General features: G+C 45.3%; 1 protein-coding gene across 1 annotated transcript in view; it reads left to right on the top strand.

The window, feature by feature from the left end:
• The first annotated feature begins 1,635 nt into the window (after window positions 1-1,635).
• The window catches only part of lgi3 (leucine-rich repeat LGI family, member 3), a 35,490-nt gene continuing 21,056 nt past the window's right edge, over window positions 1,636-16,069 (top strand). The window contains exons 1-5 of the mRNA XM_072485925.1: window positions 1,636-2,192; window positions 11,579-11,650; window positions 14,975-15,046; window positions 15,138-15,209; window positions 15,845-15,916. Coding sequence (XP_072342026.1) covers window positions 1,984-2,192; window positions 11,579-11,650; window positions 14,975-15,046; window positions 15,138-15,209; window positions 15,845-15,916 — 497 coding nt within the window. The 5' untranslated portion in view covers window positions 1,636-1,983. The remainder of the gene's footprint in view (window positions 2,193-11,578; window positions 11,651-14,974; window positions 15,047-15,137; window positions 15,210-15,844; window positions 15,917-16,069) is intronic.

The raw sequence follows: 16,069 nt of genomic DNA, 5'->3' as shown, positions 1-16,069 counted from the left end.
GCCATTGTCAGGAGCAGTGCAATGCAGCGCCTGGTTTTGAGTCGGGGCTGATGGATACTTGCTGGATTCAAAGCACTGCCTGCATGTGCAATGGGCGGTATTCAGCTCCCCGAGAGAGATTCCTCTTCTTCCTTCAAAAATCAGCATCGAGAATCACTGGGTCGACAAGGGCGGCACAGTGGTTAGCACTGCTGCTTCACAGCGCCAGGGGCCCGGGTTCGATTCCCGGCTTGGGTCACTGTCTGTGCGGAGTCTGCACGTTCTCCTCGTGTCTGCGTGGGTTTCCTCCGGGTGCTCCGGTTTCCTCCCACAAGTCCCCGAAAGACGTGCTGTTGGGTGAATCGGACATTCTGAATTCTCCCTCTGTGTACCCGAACAGGCGCCAGAATGTGGCGACTAGGGGCTTTTCACAGTAACTTCATTGCAGTTAATGTAAGCCGACTTGTGACAATAATAAAGATTATTATCATAAGATGTGCAGGTCAGGTGGATTGGCCGTGCTAAAATTGCCCCTTACTGTCCAAACTTTAGGTTGTGTTCTGGGTTTGTGGGGGATTGGGCCCAGGTAGGATGTTCTTTCAGAGGGCTGGTGCAGACTCGATGGGCCGAATGGCCTCCTTCTGCACCGTATAGAGTCGATGATCTGAAACATGAGCAGAAACAACCTCGGACAACCTCGGCAGGTCTGACAGCATCTGTTGGGAGAGAGATGTCTGTGGAGAGTGAAGGGAGCTCACGTTTCGAGTCTGGATGATTCTTTGTCAAAGGGGATAACGAGAGTGTTGGGTGTTGTCCAGAGGGCCCAGTGAATGATCCAGATGTGGAAGGGTCGCATTGCAGCTGGGCCATCCAAATCTTTGGGTGATTGAGGATTATGCAATGTGTGAAACCCAAACTTCTCACCAATTTGACGGCGCAATGCGCAGAAGGCGTCCAGCCCAACGTGCCTGAGTCGAGACACTGATGGCAACAGAGCTTGGTGTTGTGATTCAGGGTTATCGCCAAACGGTCAGCCTCCTCCAACTCTGTCCTCAATGTCTGGAATATACCAACACAGCAATAACTGTGCACGGTGAACACTACGGGATGAATGCTCAGATTGTAGCATAATAATTTTAATCTTTGCTAGTGTCACAAGTGGGCTTACACTAACACCGCAATGAAGTTACTGTGAAAATCTCCTCGTCGCCACATTCCGGCGCCTGTTCGGGTCACAGAGGGGGAATTCAGAATGTCCGATTCACCCAAAAAGCACGTCTTTCGGGGCTTGTGGGAGGAAACCGGAGCGCCCGGAGGAAACCCACGCAGACACGGGGGAGAACGTGCAGACTCCGCACAGACAGTGACCCAAGCCGGGAATCGAATCCGGGACCCCGGCGCTGGAAAGCAACAGTGCTAAGCGCTGTGCTACCGTGGCGGTGATGGCGTGGACCCAAAGGTGCAGAACCGCACAGGACTGCGTGAGACACAGGAGTGAATGGTCCCCCCTCCCCACCCCACCCAGCCACCGACACATTGCAGGAGTGTGGCTACTCCACTGCAGGGGATGCGAAGGAGGCGCAGCCTTGGCAATGCTGGTTTCTCCTGGCAGAGCCGTGTTTTGTGAGCTGTGAGATTTCTCTCTCTCTCTCTCTCTCGCAGTCTGCGCAGCGCTGTCAGTTCACCAGCCGCAGCTCCTGGCACACGGCACGGCCTCCGGAACAATTGAGCCCATTGAGACCGCCTGACATCAGCAAAAAGGCTTCCATCACTGAGTTCCCCCTTCAGCTTGGCGAGGGCTGTCAGACCCCTGAGCCCGCCTCACAGGGGAGAGATGTGAGCAAGAGGCATTGGTATTCAAGACAGCTCGCCGACAAAGTGGCCACGTCTGCCTGTGAAGTGGGTCACGGCCAGCGACGCACGACCTCCCTCAAAGCCGGTCGTGTCAGTAAGGAACCATAATCTGTATTGAAGGGTTGCGCTGTTTGGCTTCAGTCGCGCAGGATGAGTAGGCCAGACGGCAGTATTTCCAAGTGCTGGGTGATGACGGTCATGTTCCTGTTTTGTATCCTCTGCCTGTGTCTCTCAGTGGACGCGAAGAGGTGGCCCAAAGACTCCCTGTGTCCCGCATCCTGCTCCTGCACCAAGGACGGTGCGTTCTGCGTCGCATCGAGATCCATCCCGCAAGCCTTTGCTGACCACTTGACCTCCTTGTAAGTAAAGCCAGGGTCGAGAGGCCGGATCGGCGCGGCCTAACAATGTTCCACTTTCTCCCCAGTTTTGTCGCCTTGGAGGGTTTGAGGGCCAGTCCTCTGTGTTACCTCGTCATCATGGACATCCCTCGTGCGTCAGGCTGGGCAGTGAGTGCTGGCAGCTGCTCGACTGTGGGGAGCATCACAGTGGGGATCACCTCATTTAAACTCAAAGGACGGAGAACAACAAAGCCTCGCTGTCCCAGGGTAACATAAGAGGCGTAAAATAAATTGCTGAACTATTGCTGCAGAGAATGCAGCCAGAAAAATAACAGAGAGATTTGCTTATTTGGGAGGGATTATCACAGCACTCTAACCATTAATATCGACTCTGTTGTTACTGCCCCTTCAGAATTCTGCACCAAGATTTTATAAAGGAGTATTTTTCTGGCATTTTTCTGCTGGGCCAGTTGCTGTACACATGCATGTTGTTTTAGACAAAGCACTCCTGCATATATTATATAACAACACACTGTGTTACTGTGTATAACACTCCTGTGTCTATTAAAGAAGTAACACACTGTGTTACTGTGTATAACACTCCTGTGTATATTATATAATAACACACCGTGTTACTGTGTATCACACTCCTGTGTATATTATATAATAACACACCGTGTTACTGTGGAAAACACTCCTGTGTATATTATATAATAACACACCGTGTTACTGTGGTATCACACTCCTGTGTATATTATATAATAACACACCGTGTTACTGTGTATCACACTCCTGTGTATATTATATAATAACACACCATGTTATTGTGTATCACACTCCTGTGTATATTATATAATAACACACCGTGTTACTGTGGAAAACACTTCTGTGTATATTATATAATAACACACCGTGTTACTGTGGTATCACACTCCTGTATATATTATATAATAACACACCGTGTTACTGTGTACAACACTCCTGTTTATATTATATAATAACACACCGTGTTCCTGTGTATCACACTCCTGTGTATATTATATAATAACACACCGTGTTACTGTGTACAACACTCCTGTTTATATTATATAATAACACACCGTGTTACTGTGTACAACACTCCTGTTTATATTATATAATAACACACCGTGTTCCTGTGTATCACACTCCTGTGTATATTATATAATAACACACCGTGTTACTGTGTACAACACTCCTGTTTATATTATATAATAACACACCATGTTATTGTGTATCACACTCCTGTGTATGTTATATAATAACACACCGTGTTACTGTGGAAAACACTCCTGTGTATATTATATAATGACACACCGTGTTACTGTGTATCACACTCCTGTGTATATTATATAATAACACACCTTGTTACTGTGTATCACACTCCTGTGTATATTATATAATGACACACCGTGTTACTGTGTATCACACTCCTGTGTATATTATATAATAACACACCGTGTTACTGTGTATAACACTCCTGTGTATATTATATAATAACACAACTTGTTACTGTGTATCACACTCCTGTGTATATTATATAGTAACACACTGTGTTACTGTGTATAACACTCCTGTGTATATTATGTAATAACCACTGTGTTACTGTGTATCACACTCCTGTGTATATTATATAATGACACACCGTGTTACTGTGTACAACACTCCTGTTTATATTATATAATAACACACCATGTTACTGTGTATCACACTCCTGTGTCTATTATATAATAACACACCGTGTTACTGTGGAAAACACTCCTGTGTATATTATATAATGACACACCGTGTTACTGTGTATCACACTCCTGTGTATATTATATAATAACACACCGTGTTACTGTGTATAACACTCCTGTGTATATTATATAATAACACACCTTGTTACTGTGTATCACACTCCTGTGTATATTATATAGTAACACACAGTGTTACTGTGTATAACACTCCTGTGTATATTATGTAATAACCACTGTGTTACTGTGTATCACACTCCTGTGTATATTATATAATGACACACCGTGTTACTGTGTACAACACTCCTGTGTATATTATATAATGACACACCGTGTTACTGTGTATCACACTCCTGTGTATATTATATAATAACACACCGTGTTAAAGTGTATCACACTCCTGTGTATATTATATAAAAACACACCGTGTTACTGTGTATAACACTCCTGTGTATATTATATAAAAATACACCGTGTTACTGTGTATAACACTCCTGTGTATATTATATAATAACACACCGTGTTACTGTGTATAACACTCCTGTGTATATTATATAATAACACACCGTGTTACTGCGTATCACACTCCTGTGTATATTATATAATAACACACCGTGTTACTGTGTATAACACTCCTGTGTATATTATATAAAAACACACCGTGTTACTGTGTATAACACTCCTGTGTATATTATATAATGACACACCGTGTTACTGTCTGTCACACTCCTGTGTATATTGTATAATAACACACCGTGTTACTGTGTATCACACTCCTGTGTATATTATATAATGACACACCGTGTTACTGTGTACAACGCTCCTGTGTATATTATATAATAACACACCGTGTTACTGTGTATCACACTACTGTGTATATTATATCATAACACACCGTGTTACTGTGTATCACACTCCTGTGTATATTATATAAAACATACTGTGTTACTGTGTATAACACTCCTGTGTATATTATATAATAACACACCGTGTTACTGTGTTTCACACTCCTGTGTATATTATATAACACACCGTGTTACTGTGTATCACACTACTGTGTATATTATATCATAACACACCGTGTTACTGTGTATCACACTCCTGTGTATATTATATAATAACACACCGTGTTACTGTGTACAACACTCCTGTGTATATTATATAATAACACACCATGTTACTGTGTATAACACTCCTGTGTATATTATATAACACACTGTGTTACTGTGTATAACACTCCTGTGTATATTATATAATAACACACCGTGTTACTGTGTATCACACTCCTGTGTATATTATATAACACACCGTGTTACTGTGTATCACACTACTGTGTATATTATATAATAACACACCGTGTTACTGTGTATCACACTCCTGTGTATATTATATAATAACACACCGTGTTACTGTGTATCACACTCCTGTGTATATTATATAATGACACACCGTGTTAGTGTGTATAACACTCCTGTGTATATTATATAATAACACACCGTGTTACTGTGTATAACACTCCTGTGTATATTATATAATAACACACCGTGTTACTGTGTATAACACTCCTGTGTATATTATATAACACACCGTGTTACTGTGTATAACACTCCAGTGTATATTATATAATAACACACCGTGTTACTGTGTATAACACTCCTGCGTATATTATATAGTAACACACTGTGTTATTGTGTATCACACTCCTGTGTATATTATATAATGACACACCGTGTTACTGTGTATCACACTCCTGTGTATATTATATAAAAACACACCGTGTTACTGTGTATAACACTCCTGTGTATAGTATACAATAACACACCGTGTTACTGTGTATCACACTCCTGTGTATATTATATAATAACACACCGTGTTACTGTGTATCACACTCCTGTGTCTATTATATAGTAACACACCGTGTTACTGTGTATCACACTCCTGTGTCTATTATATAGTAACACACTATGTTACTGTGTATCACACTCCTGTGTATATTATATAATAACACACTGTGTTACTGTGTATCACACTCCTGTGTATATAATATAATGATACACCGTGTTACTGTGTATCACACTCCTGTGTATATTATATAAAAACACACCGTGTTACTGTGTATAACACTCCTGTGTATATTATATAATAACACACCATGTTACTGTGTATCACACTCCTGTGTATATTATATAATGACACACCGTGTTACTGTGTATAACACTCCTGTGTATATTATATATTAACACACCGTGTTACTGTGTATAGCACTCCTGTGTATATTATATAACAACACACCGTGTTACTGTGTATAACACTCCTGTGTATATTATACAATAACACACCGTGTTACTGTGTATCACACTCCTGTGTATATTATATAATAACACAGCGTGTTACTGTGTATCACACTCCTGTGTCTATTATATAGTAACACACTGTGTTACTGTGTATCACACTCCTGTGTATATTATATAATAACACACCGTGTTACTGTGTATCACACTCCTGTGTATATTATATAATGATACACCGTGTTACTGTGTATCACACTCCTGTGTATATTATATAAAAACACACCGTGTTACTGTGTATCACACTCCTGTGTAAATTATATAATGACACACCGTGTTAGTGTGTATAATACTCCTGTGTATATTATATAATAACACACCGTGTTACTGTGTATCACACTCCGGTGTATATTATATAATGACACATCGTGTTACTGTGTACAACACTCCTGTGTATATTATATAATAACACACCGTGTTACTGTGTATAACACTCCTGTGTATATTATATAATGACACACCGTGTTACTGTGTACAACACTCCTGTGTATATTATATAATAACACACCGTGTTACTGTGTACAACACTCCTGTGTATATTATATAACAACACACCGTGTTACTGTGTATCGTACTCCTGTGTATATTATATAATAACACACCGTGTTACTGTGTATCACACTCCGGTGTATATTATATAATGACACACCGGGGGACAGTGTGGAGGGAGCTTATCTCTGTATCTAACCCCGTGCTGTTCCTGTCCTGGGAGTGTTTGATGGGACCAGTGTAGAGGGAGCTTACTCTGTATCTAACCTCGTGCTGTACCAGTCCTGGGAGTGTTTGATGGGACAGTGTAGAGGGAGCTTTACTCTGTATCTATCCCCGTGCTGTACCTGTCCTGTGAGTGTTTGATGGGGCCAGTGTAGAGGGAGCTTACTCTGCATCTAACCTCGTGCTGTACCTTTCCTGGGAGTGTTTGATGGGGGCAGTGTAGAGGGAGCTTTACTCTGTATCTAACCCTGTGCTGTACTAGTCCTGGGAGTGTTTGATGGGGACAGTGTAGAGGGAGCTTTACTCTGTATCTAACACTGCTCCACCTGTCCTGGGAGTGTTTGATGGGGTCAGTGTGGAGGGAGCTTTACTCTGTATCTAACCCCGTGCTGTAACTGTCCTGGGAGTGTTTGATGGGGACAGTGGAGAGGGAGCTTTGCTCTGTATCTAGCCCTGTGCTGTACCTGTCCTGGGAATGTTTGATGGGGACAGTGTAGAGGGGGCTTTACTCTGTATCTAACCCTGTGTTGTACCTGCCCTGGGAGTGTTTAATGGGGACAGTGTAGAGGAAGCTTTACTCTGTATCTAACCCCGTGCTGTACCTGTCCTGGGAGTGTTTGATGGGGCCAGTGTAGAGGGGGCTTTACTCTGTATCTAACCCGTGTTGTACTTGCCCTGGGAGTGTTTGATGGGGACAGTGTCGAGGGAGCTTTACTCTGTATCTAACTCCGTGCTGTACCTGTCCTGGAAGTGTTTGGTGGGGACAGTGCAGAGGGAGCTTTACTCTGTATCTAACCCCGTGCTGTCCCTGTCCTGAGAGTGTTTGAAGGGGACAGTGTAGAGGGAAATTTACTCTGTATCTATCCCCGTGCTGTACCTGTCCTGGGAGTGTTTGCTGGGGCCAGTGTAGAGGGGCTTTACTCTGTATCTAACCCGTGTTGTACCTGCCCTGGGAGTGTTTGATGGGGACAGTGTAGAGGGAGCTTTACTCTGTATCTAACTCCGTGCTGTACCTGTCCTGTGAGTGTTTGGTGGGGACAGTGCAGAGGGAGCTTTACTCTGTATCTAACCCCGTGCTGTACCTGTCCTGGGAGTGTTTGATGGGGACAGTGTAGAGGGAGCTTTACTCTGTATCTAATCCCGTGCTGTACCTGCCCTGGGAGTGTTTGATGGAGACAGTGTAGAGGGAGCTTTACTCTGTATCTAACCCGTGCTGTACTTGTCCTGGGAATGTTTGAAGGGGACAGTGTAGAGGGAAATTTACTCTGTATCTATCCCCATGCTGTACGTGTCCTGGGAGTGTTTGATGGGGACAGTGTAGAGAGAGCTTTACTCTGTATCTAACCCCGTGCTGTACCTGTCCTGGGAGTGTTGATGGAGACAGTGTAGAGGGAGCTTTACTCTGTATCTAACCCCGTGCTGTACCTGTCCTGGGAGTGTTTGATGGGGACAGTGTAGAGGGAGCTTTACTCTGTATCTAACCCCGTGCTGTACCTGTCCTGGGAGTGTTTGATGGGGACAGTGTAGAGGGAGCTTTACTCTGTATCTAACCTCGTGCTGTACCAGTCCTGGGAGTGTTTGATGGGACAGTGTAGAGGGAGCTTTACTCTGTATCTATCCCCGTGCTGTACCTGTCCTGTGAGTGTTTGATGGGGCCAGTGTAGAGGGAGCTTACTCTGCATCTAACCTCGTGCTGTACCTTTCCTGGGAGTGTTTGATGGGGGCAGTGTAGAGGGAGCTTTACTCTGTATCTAACCCTGTGCTGTACTAGTCCTGGGAGTGTTTGATGGGGACAGTGTAGAGGGAGCTTTACTCTGTATCTAACACTGCTCCACCTGTCCTGGGAGTGTTTGATGGGGTCAGTGTGGAGGGAGCTTTACTCTGTATCTAACCCCGTGCTGTAACTGTCCTGGGAGTGTTTGATGGGGACAGTGGAGAGGGAGCTTTGCTCTGTATCTAGCCCTGTGCTGTACCTGTCCTGGGAATGTTTGATGGGGACAGTGTAGAGGGGGCTTTACTCTGTATCTAACCCTGTGTTGTACCTGCCCTGGGAGTGTTTAATGGGGACAGTGTAGAGGAAGCTTTACTCTGTATCTAACCCCGTGCTGTACCTGTCCTGGGAGTGTTTGATGGGGCCAGTGTAGAGGGGGCTTTACTCTGTATCTAACCCGTGTTGTACTTGCCCTGGGAGTGTTTGATGGGGACAGTGTCGAGGGAGCTTTACTCTGTATCTAACTCCGTGCTGTACCTGTCCTGGAAGTGTTTGGTGGGGACAGTGCAGAGGGAGCTTTACTCTGTATCTAACCCCGTGCTGTCCCTGTCCTGAGAGTGTTTGATTGGGACAGTGCAGAGGGAGCTTTACTCTGTATCTAACCCCGTGCTGTACCTGTCCTGTGAGTGTTTGATGGGGACAGTGTAGAGGGAGCTTTACTCTGTATCTAACCCCGTGCTGTACCTGCCCTGGGAGTGTTTGATGGAGACAGTGTAGAGGGAGCTTTACTCTGTATCTAACCCGTGCTGTACTTGTCCTGGGAATGTTTGAAGGGGACAGTGTAGAGGGAAATTTACTCTGTTTCTATCCCCGTGCTGTACCTGTCCTGGGAGTGTTTGCTGGGGCCAGTGTAGAGGGGCTTTACTCTGTATCTAACCCGTGTTGTACCTGCCCTGGGAGTGTTTGATGGGGACAGTGTAGAGGGAGCTTTACTCTGTATCTAACTCCGTGCTGTACCTGTCCTGTGAGTGTTTGGTGGGGACAGTGCAGAGGGAGCTTTACTCTGTATCTAACCCCGTGCTGTACCTGTCCTGTGAGTGTTTGATGGGGACAGTGTAGAGGGAGCTTTACTCTGTATCTAATCCCGTGCTGTACCTGCCCTGGGAGTGTTTGATGGAGACAGTGTAGAGGGAGCTTTACTCTGTATCTAACCCGTGCTGTACTTGTCCTGGGAATGTTTGAAGGGGACAGTGTAGAGGGAAATTTACTCTGTATCTATCCCCATGCTGTACGTGTCCTGGGAGTGTTTGATGGGGACAGTGTAGAGAGAGCTTTACTCTGTATCTAACCCCGTGCTGTACCATTCCTGGGAATGTTTGATGGGGGCAGTGCAGAGGGAGCTTTACTCGGCATCCAGCCCTGTGCTGTACCTGTCCTGGGAGAGTTTGATGGGGGCAGTATAGAGGGAGCTTTACTCGGTATCTAACCCCGTGCTGTACCTGTCCTGGGAGTGTTTGATGGGGGCAGTGTAGAGGGAGCTTTACTCTGTATCTAACCCCGTGCTGTACCTGTCCTGGGAGTGTTTGATGGGGACAGTGGAGAGGGAGCTTTACTCTGTATCTAACCCCGTGCTGTACCTGTCCTGGGAGTGTTTGATGGGGACAGTGTAGAGGGAGCTTTACTCTGTATCTAACCGCATGCTGTACCTGTCCTGGGAGTGTTTGATGGGGACAGTGTAGAGGGAGCTTTACTCTGTATCTATCCCCGTGCTGTACCTGTCCTGGGAGTGTTTGATGGGGACAGTGTAGAGGGAGCTTTACTCTGTATCTAACCCCGTGCTGTACCAGTCCTGGGAGTGTTTGATGGGGACAGTGTAGAGGGAGCTTTACTCTGTATCTAACACCGTGCTGTACCTGTCCTGGGAGTGTTTGATGGGGACAGTGGAGAGGGAGCTTTACTCTGTATCTAACCCCGTGCTGTACCTGTCCTGGGAGTGTTTGATGGGGACAGTGTAGAGGGAGCTTTACTCTGTATCTAACCGCATGCTGTACCTGTCCTGGGAGTGTTTGATGGGGACAGTGTAGAGGGAGCTTTACTCTGTATCTAACCCCGTGCTGTACCTGTCCTGGGAGTGTTTGATGGGGACAGTGTAGAGGGAGCTTTACTCTGTATCTAACCCCGTGCTGTACCAGTCCTCGGAATGTTTAATGGGGACAGTGTAGAGGGAGCTTCGCTCTGTATCTAACACCGTGCTGTACCTGTCCTGGGAGTGTTTGATGGGGACAGTGTAGAGGGAGCTTTACTCTGTATCTAACCCCGTGCTGTACCTGTCCTGGGAGTGTTTGATGGGGACAGTGTAGAGGGAGCTTTACTCTGTATCTAACACCGTGCTGTACCTGTCCTGGGAGTGTTTGATGGGGACAGTGTAAGGGAGCTTTACTCTGTATCTAACCCCATGCTGTACCTGTCCTGGGAGTGTTTGATGGGGACAGTGTAGAGGGAGCTTTACTCTGTATCTAACCCAATGCTGTACCTGTCCTGGGAGTGTTTGATGGGGACAGTGTAGAGGGAGCTTTACTCTGTATCTAACCCCGTGCTGTACCTGTCCTGGGAGTGTTTGATGGGGACAGTGGAGAGGGAGCTTTACTCGGTATCTAACCCCGTGCTGTTAACAGGTTAGATTTACAGTGTACATTTAATGTCAAACGTAGTCTGGTGCATTATTTTTAAAAATAACAATTGAATGACAGAATAGATAGTTGTGCAAGTGTTACTTGCGTTACACTAAAGAACGTTTCACCATATTTCCAAAGAGCATTGTCATTGTTAAGTTACTGTCGGGTGTGAGTTATTCAACAATGTGTCATTTTGGTCTTCCAGAACTTTCGTCAAAGCAAAATTCAGTCAAATTCCCGAACGTGCCTTTTCCCACCTCCGAACTCTGCAATTCCTGTAAGTATAGAATGGGGGAATTGGATGGTTTTGTCCTTCACGGACTGAACAAGTCTTTGTCTCTGTGCATCATCTTAAACATCCCCCTTCAGTTGTGCGTCGCTCAAACCCCAGAAACGGACTGGTCTTGGCCTTCTGATTTACAAGTTGCCCCATCAATGAATCAAGATTGTTTGAGGAAAGCTCTTTCCAAATCTTCAGAATTCAAACAGGACAGGGCGGCACGGCGACGCAGTGGTTAGCACTGCTGCCTCACGGCGCGGAGGACCCGGGTTCGATCCCGGCTCTGGGTCACTGTCCGTGTGAAGTTTGCGCATTCTCCCCGTGTCTGCGTGGGCCTCACCCCCACAACCCAAAAAGATGTGCAGGGTAGGTGGATTGGCCGCGCTAAATTGCCCCTTCAGTGGGAAACAAAATTACTGGGTACTTTAAATTTATTTGAAATTTTTGTTTCTTAAAGAATTCAAACAGAGGAATCCAGTGATTAAATGGGATTAATTTTCCGAGTCAGGCTCCTGACACTGGAGTCATTGATCGGATACGCTTGGTACATGGGATGTGGAAAGGATTTAGGGTTTCGTTGATCCTGCAATCGTAGGCATTAGATGTTTTATTAGAAACCAGTCTGGAGCGCCTGAACTAATGTGCTGTGTTTTATTCCCGTAACAGCCTCCCCGAACAGGCGCCGGAATGTGGCGACTAGGGGTTTTTCACAGTAACTTCATTTGAAGCCTACTTGTGACAATAAGCGATTTCCATTTCATTTCATTTCATTTAATTTGATAATATTGGATAAACATTCTCAGATACCTCTGCGCCTCGCCTCAAGAATCTGACCTGATCCCAACTATAACTCCAAAAGATATTCTCCGGACTTTTCCTTATGGATCGGGCAAATGTTTTCCTCAGGAAAACTTGTTCAAAGATCCCATGGTGGCTGCTGGGAAAAATGGTCAACACTGGAGTCTCCCCCCCCCCCCCCCCCCGGACCAGTGATTTAATTTTGTTGCCGCGGCAACATGCAGGCCGCTGTGGATATTGATGGCAGAGGCTCCAACTTCTCTCCGCCACATGCTGATCAGGGATCTCTCCCGTTCTTACCTGCCTGCCGTTGTCATGTGTCAGGTGGTTTTACAGGTTGGCAAGGGCGCTACCGACTGCCCCACATGTCCTGCGCTCAGGTGAGAGCTATCGAGTCACCACATCAGAACAGCAGGCCATTAGGCTCACATTAGCTTCAGAGATTATCAGACCCACCCAGTTCATTGCATTCGTCGATCAGTTATCAATTTGCTTTCTCTCTTTGACTGTTCAGCAATAATGCTTGGCAAAGTGTAATAGTCTCCCAGTCTCAATCTCCCAGTCAGCAGACAGTAACACTGTCAGAGTATGCGTCACATTTAATGAGCTGAATAAAGGCTTAATGAGGCCCACTTAAGCGCTGTGCGACTTACCATAAAAGTTTTTAAGTTATCACTTTTTAAAAAATCACTTGAGGGGCAGCACGGTGGCGCAGTGGTTAGCGCTGCTGCCTCACGGCGCCGAGGTCCCAGGTTCGATCCCGGCTCTGGGTCACTGGCCGTGTGGAGTTTGCATTTTCTCCCTGTGTTTGCGTGGGTTTCGCCCTGAAGTAAAAAAACTCACCACTACTCTTAGGATTCCCCCTGTACCAAAAAGGGCCAATAAGACAGTCGAAATGGTGAACAGGGATTCTCACTCCCTGACTCCTATGAAGACTTAGGTGGGTGCTATTCAAGTCAAACTATATTTTCAAGTTATCCCCCGGTATAACCCATATCTTCATAGAAGAATGTTATCTACTTACCACTTAGTAGCATTGATCCTGGGTCCCGCATTGCTCAGTAAGTAAAGTAGAATTTGTAATAACCACTGTTTCAGGTTAAAACTTTGTTATTTTTTTGTTATATTTTTTCTTTTAAAAGATGCAATCACTGTCTTCACAGAAAAGTAAAAAGATCTTGCTTCTGGATCTCTTGGTTGGTTGAAAAGACCTTCAGGTCCACCTTGGCAATCTCTCTTCTTTAGCTTCTGGTCTTCCTCAGATGGATTCGCTGTTCTGCTCGGTTTCTGTGCTCTCTCCTTCCCATGACCGAGGGCAGCTATGAGAGCTGACTCTGCTGGTTGTCCCCGGTTTAAGGGTTTATATTCTCCTTCTAGCAGTTATTAAGTTTATATGACATTATCGTAAAGTAACTTTATTTTACTCTTGATTGCACAAGGCACCTTTAATCTGAATTATTTCTAACACGACTATGTATTCATATTGAGCATGACTTCAGCTCATAGAACTCTGATTACATTGTTTCCCTTGTGGTGTTCAAAAGTGCTTTGATCCCAGAGGGGTGTTACATCTGGTTTCTGTCACTTCTAAAGTTGCTTTATTACCAGATAGTGCCCTTAACTTGTCAGAACTCTGACTCCGATTTGGGGTTAACGTGTGTTCCCGTTGTCACGTTGTCTCCAGCTTCCCATATTCACCCAGTGTCAGCAGAATTTCACACCTAAACATTTGTCACCCAATTCAACCGAAGATCCTAGCAATTCTTTTTTAGCTGCTTACTAAAATAATTAACTTCAAATAAGGTGCGAAATATTGCTTTTTTTCCCCATCTGACTAAAAGTCCAATCTGCTGTGACTTAAAAGACTTGCGTCAATTTTGCAGCTTGAATAGTCACCAGCTGTTTTCTTAACACCTGTTTGATGAAGGCTGTCTGCATCTCAAAACCTTCTTTTGCAGCTACTGTTAACCCTTCTCGGGATTTTTCCCTGCGTTCTCTCATGTAGCGGCTGTTTAGCACAGGGCTGAATCGCTGGCTTTGAAAGCAGACCAAGGCAGGCCAGCAGCACGGTTCGATTCCCGTACCAGCCTCCCCGAACAGGCGCCGGAATGTGGCGACTCGGGGCTTTTCACAGTCACTTCATTTGAAGCCTACTTGTGACAATCAGCGATTTTCATTTCATGCAGCCGTCTCCAGGTATTGCCAGACTTCCATGTTTAAAATGGCATGTTTTCCCATTTTTACTTTTACAGCCCGCACCACCGAAAGATGTGCAGGGTAGGTGGATTGGCCAGGCTAAATTGTCCCTTAATTGGAAAAAATGAATTGGGTGTACTAGATTTATTTGAAAAAAAACACGTGAAAAATTGTGCGCCCACCTAAAGTCATTTGAATTCACAAAGGCAAGAAATCGATAGCTCGCGGTCAAGGAGGGTAGGCATCAGGTCACAAGTTATCTAGCAGTCCGAAAGAGGTAACACGATGCTGGTGATATGTTTTCTCTCCGCTCTCTCTCCCCTTCAGCTTGATGAACTCAAACTCCTTCAGCCTGATTGGGAATGATGCGTTCGATGGCTTATCTCACCTTCAGTACCTGTAAGTAGCTGCCTTCTTTCGACGGAGCTTCAGTCAAGCTCTGCGGGGAAACGCCTGTGCTGAACTCTGCCCTATCTTTGTACGTCCGCAGCTTCATCGAGAACAACAGCATCCAGGCGCTCTCCAAATACGCCTTCCGAGGACTCAAGTCTCTGAATCACCTGTAAGTCTTTCGGCAGTGAGCGGCTACTGCACCCTGGGTTCTAACAGATGGAGCCACCAGTGAGGATCAGCGAGGGATGATCACCACCACCTTCTGCAGGGCAATTAGGGACGGGCAATAAATTTTGCAGTTGGATTACGAGGAGAGGTTGAGGAGACTGGGACTGTACTCGTTGGAATTTAGAAGGATGAGGGGGGATCTTATAGAAACATATAAAATTATGAAGGGGATAGGATAGATGCAGGCAGGTTGTTTCCACTGGCGGGTGAAAGCAGAACTAGGGGGCTTAGCCTCAAAATAAGAGGAAGTAGATTTAGGACTGAGTTTAGGAGGAACTTCTTCACCCAAAGGGTTGTGAATCTATGGAATTCCCTGCCCAGTGAAGCAGTTGAGGCTCCTTCATTAAATGTTTTTAAGATAAAGATAGATAGTTTTTTGAAGAATAAAGGGATTAAGGGTTATGGTGTTCGGGCCGGAAAGTGGAGCTGAGTCCACAAAAGATCAGCCATGATCTCATTGAATGGTGGAGCAGGCTCGAGGGGCCAGGTGGCCGACTCCTGCTCGTATATGTTCTTATCCACTAAAATTTCTTGTTTTTCTGTCACGCCATATTTAATCATTTATTCCCTTTCCAGCTCATTGGGAAACAACAATTTGCTGACGCTTCCCAGGGACATCTTCGCGGACCTACCCGTCCTGACACATTTGTGAGTGACTTGTTTCTTCACAGTTTGAAGACGAGAGCAGTATTTCGTTGACAAAACAGAGGCATGGAGTGAAATCGCAGGGCGCAATCTTGCCACGTTCGAATGCAATTATTTCAGAGCTGAATTCTATCTCAGGAGAATTTTCAACAGTTG

This window comes from Scyliorhinus torazame, chromosome 20 (assembly GCF_047496885.1).
Source record: "Scyliorhinus torazame isolate Kashiwa2021f chromosome 20, sScyTor2.1, whole genome shotgun sequence".
NCBI classification, from domain to species: domain Eukaryota; kingdom Metazoa; phylum Chordata; class Chondrichthyes; order Carcharhiniformes; family Scyliorhinidae; genus Scyliorhinus; species Scyliorhinus torazame.
The sequence above is the reverse complement of the archived record's forward strand: the minus strand, read 5'-3'. Positions and strand labels throughout refer to the sequence as shown.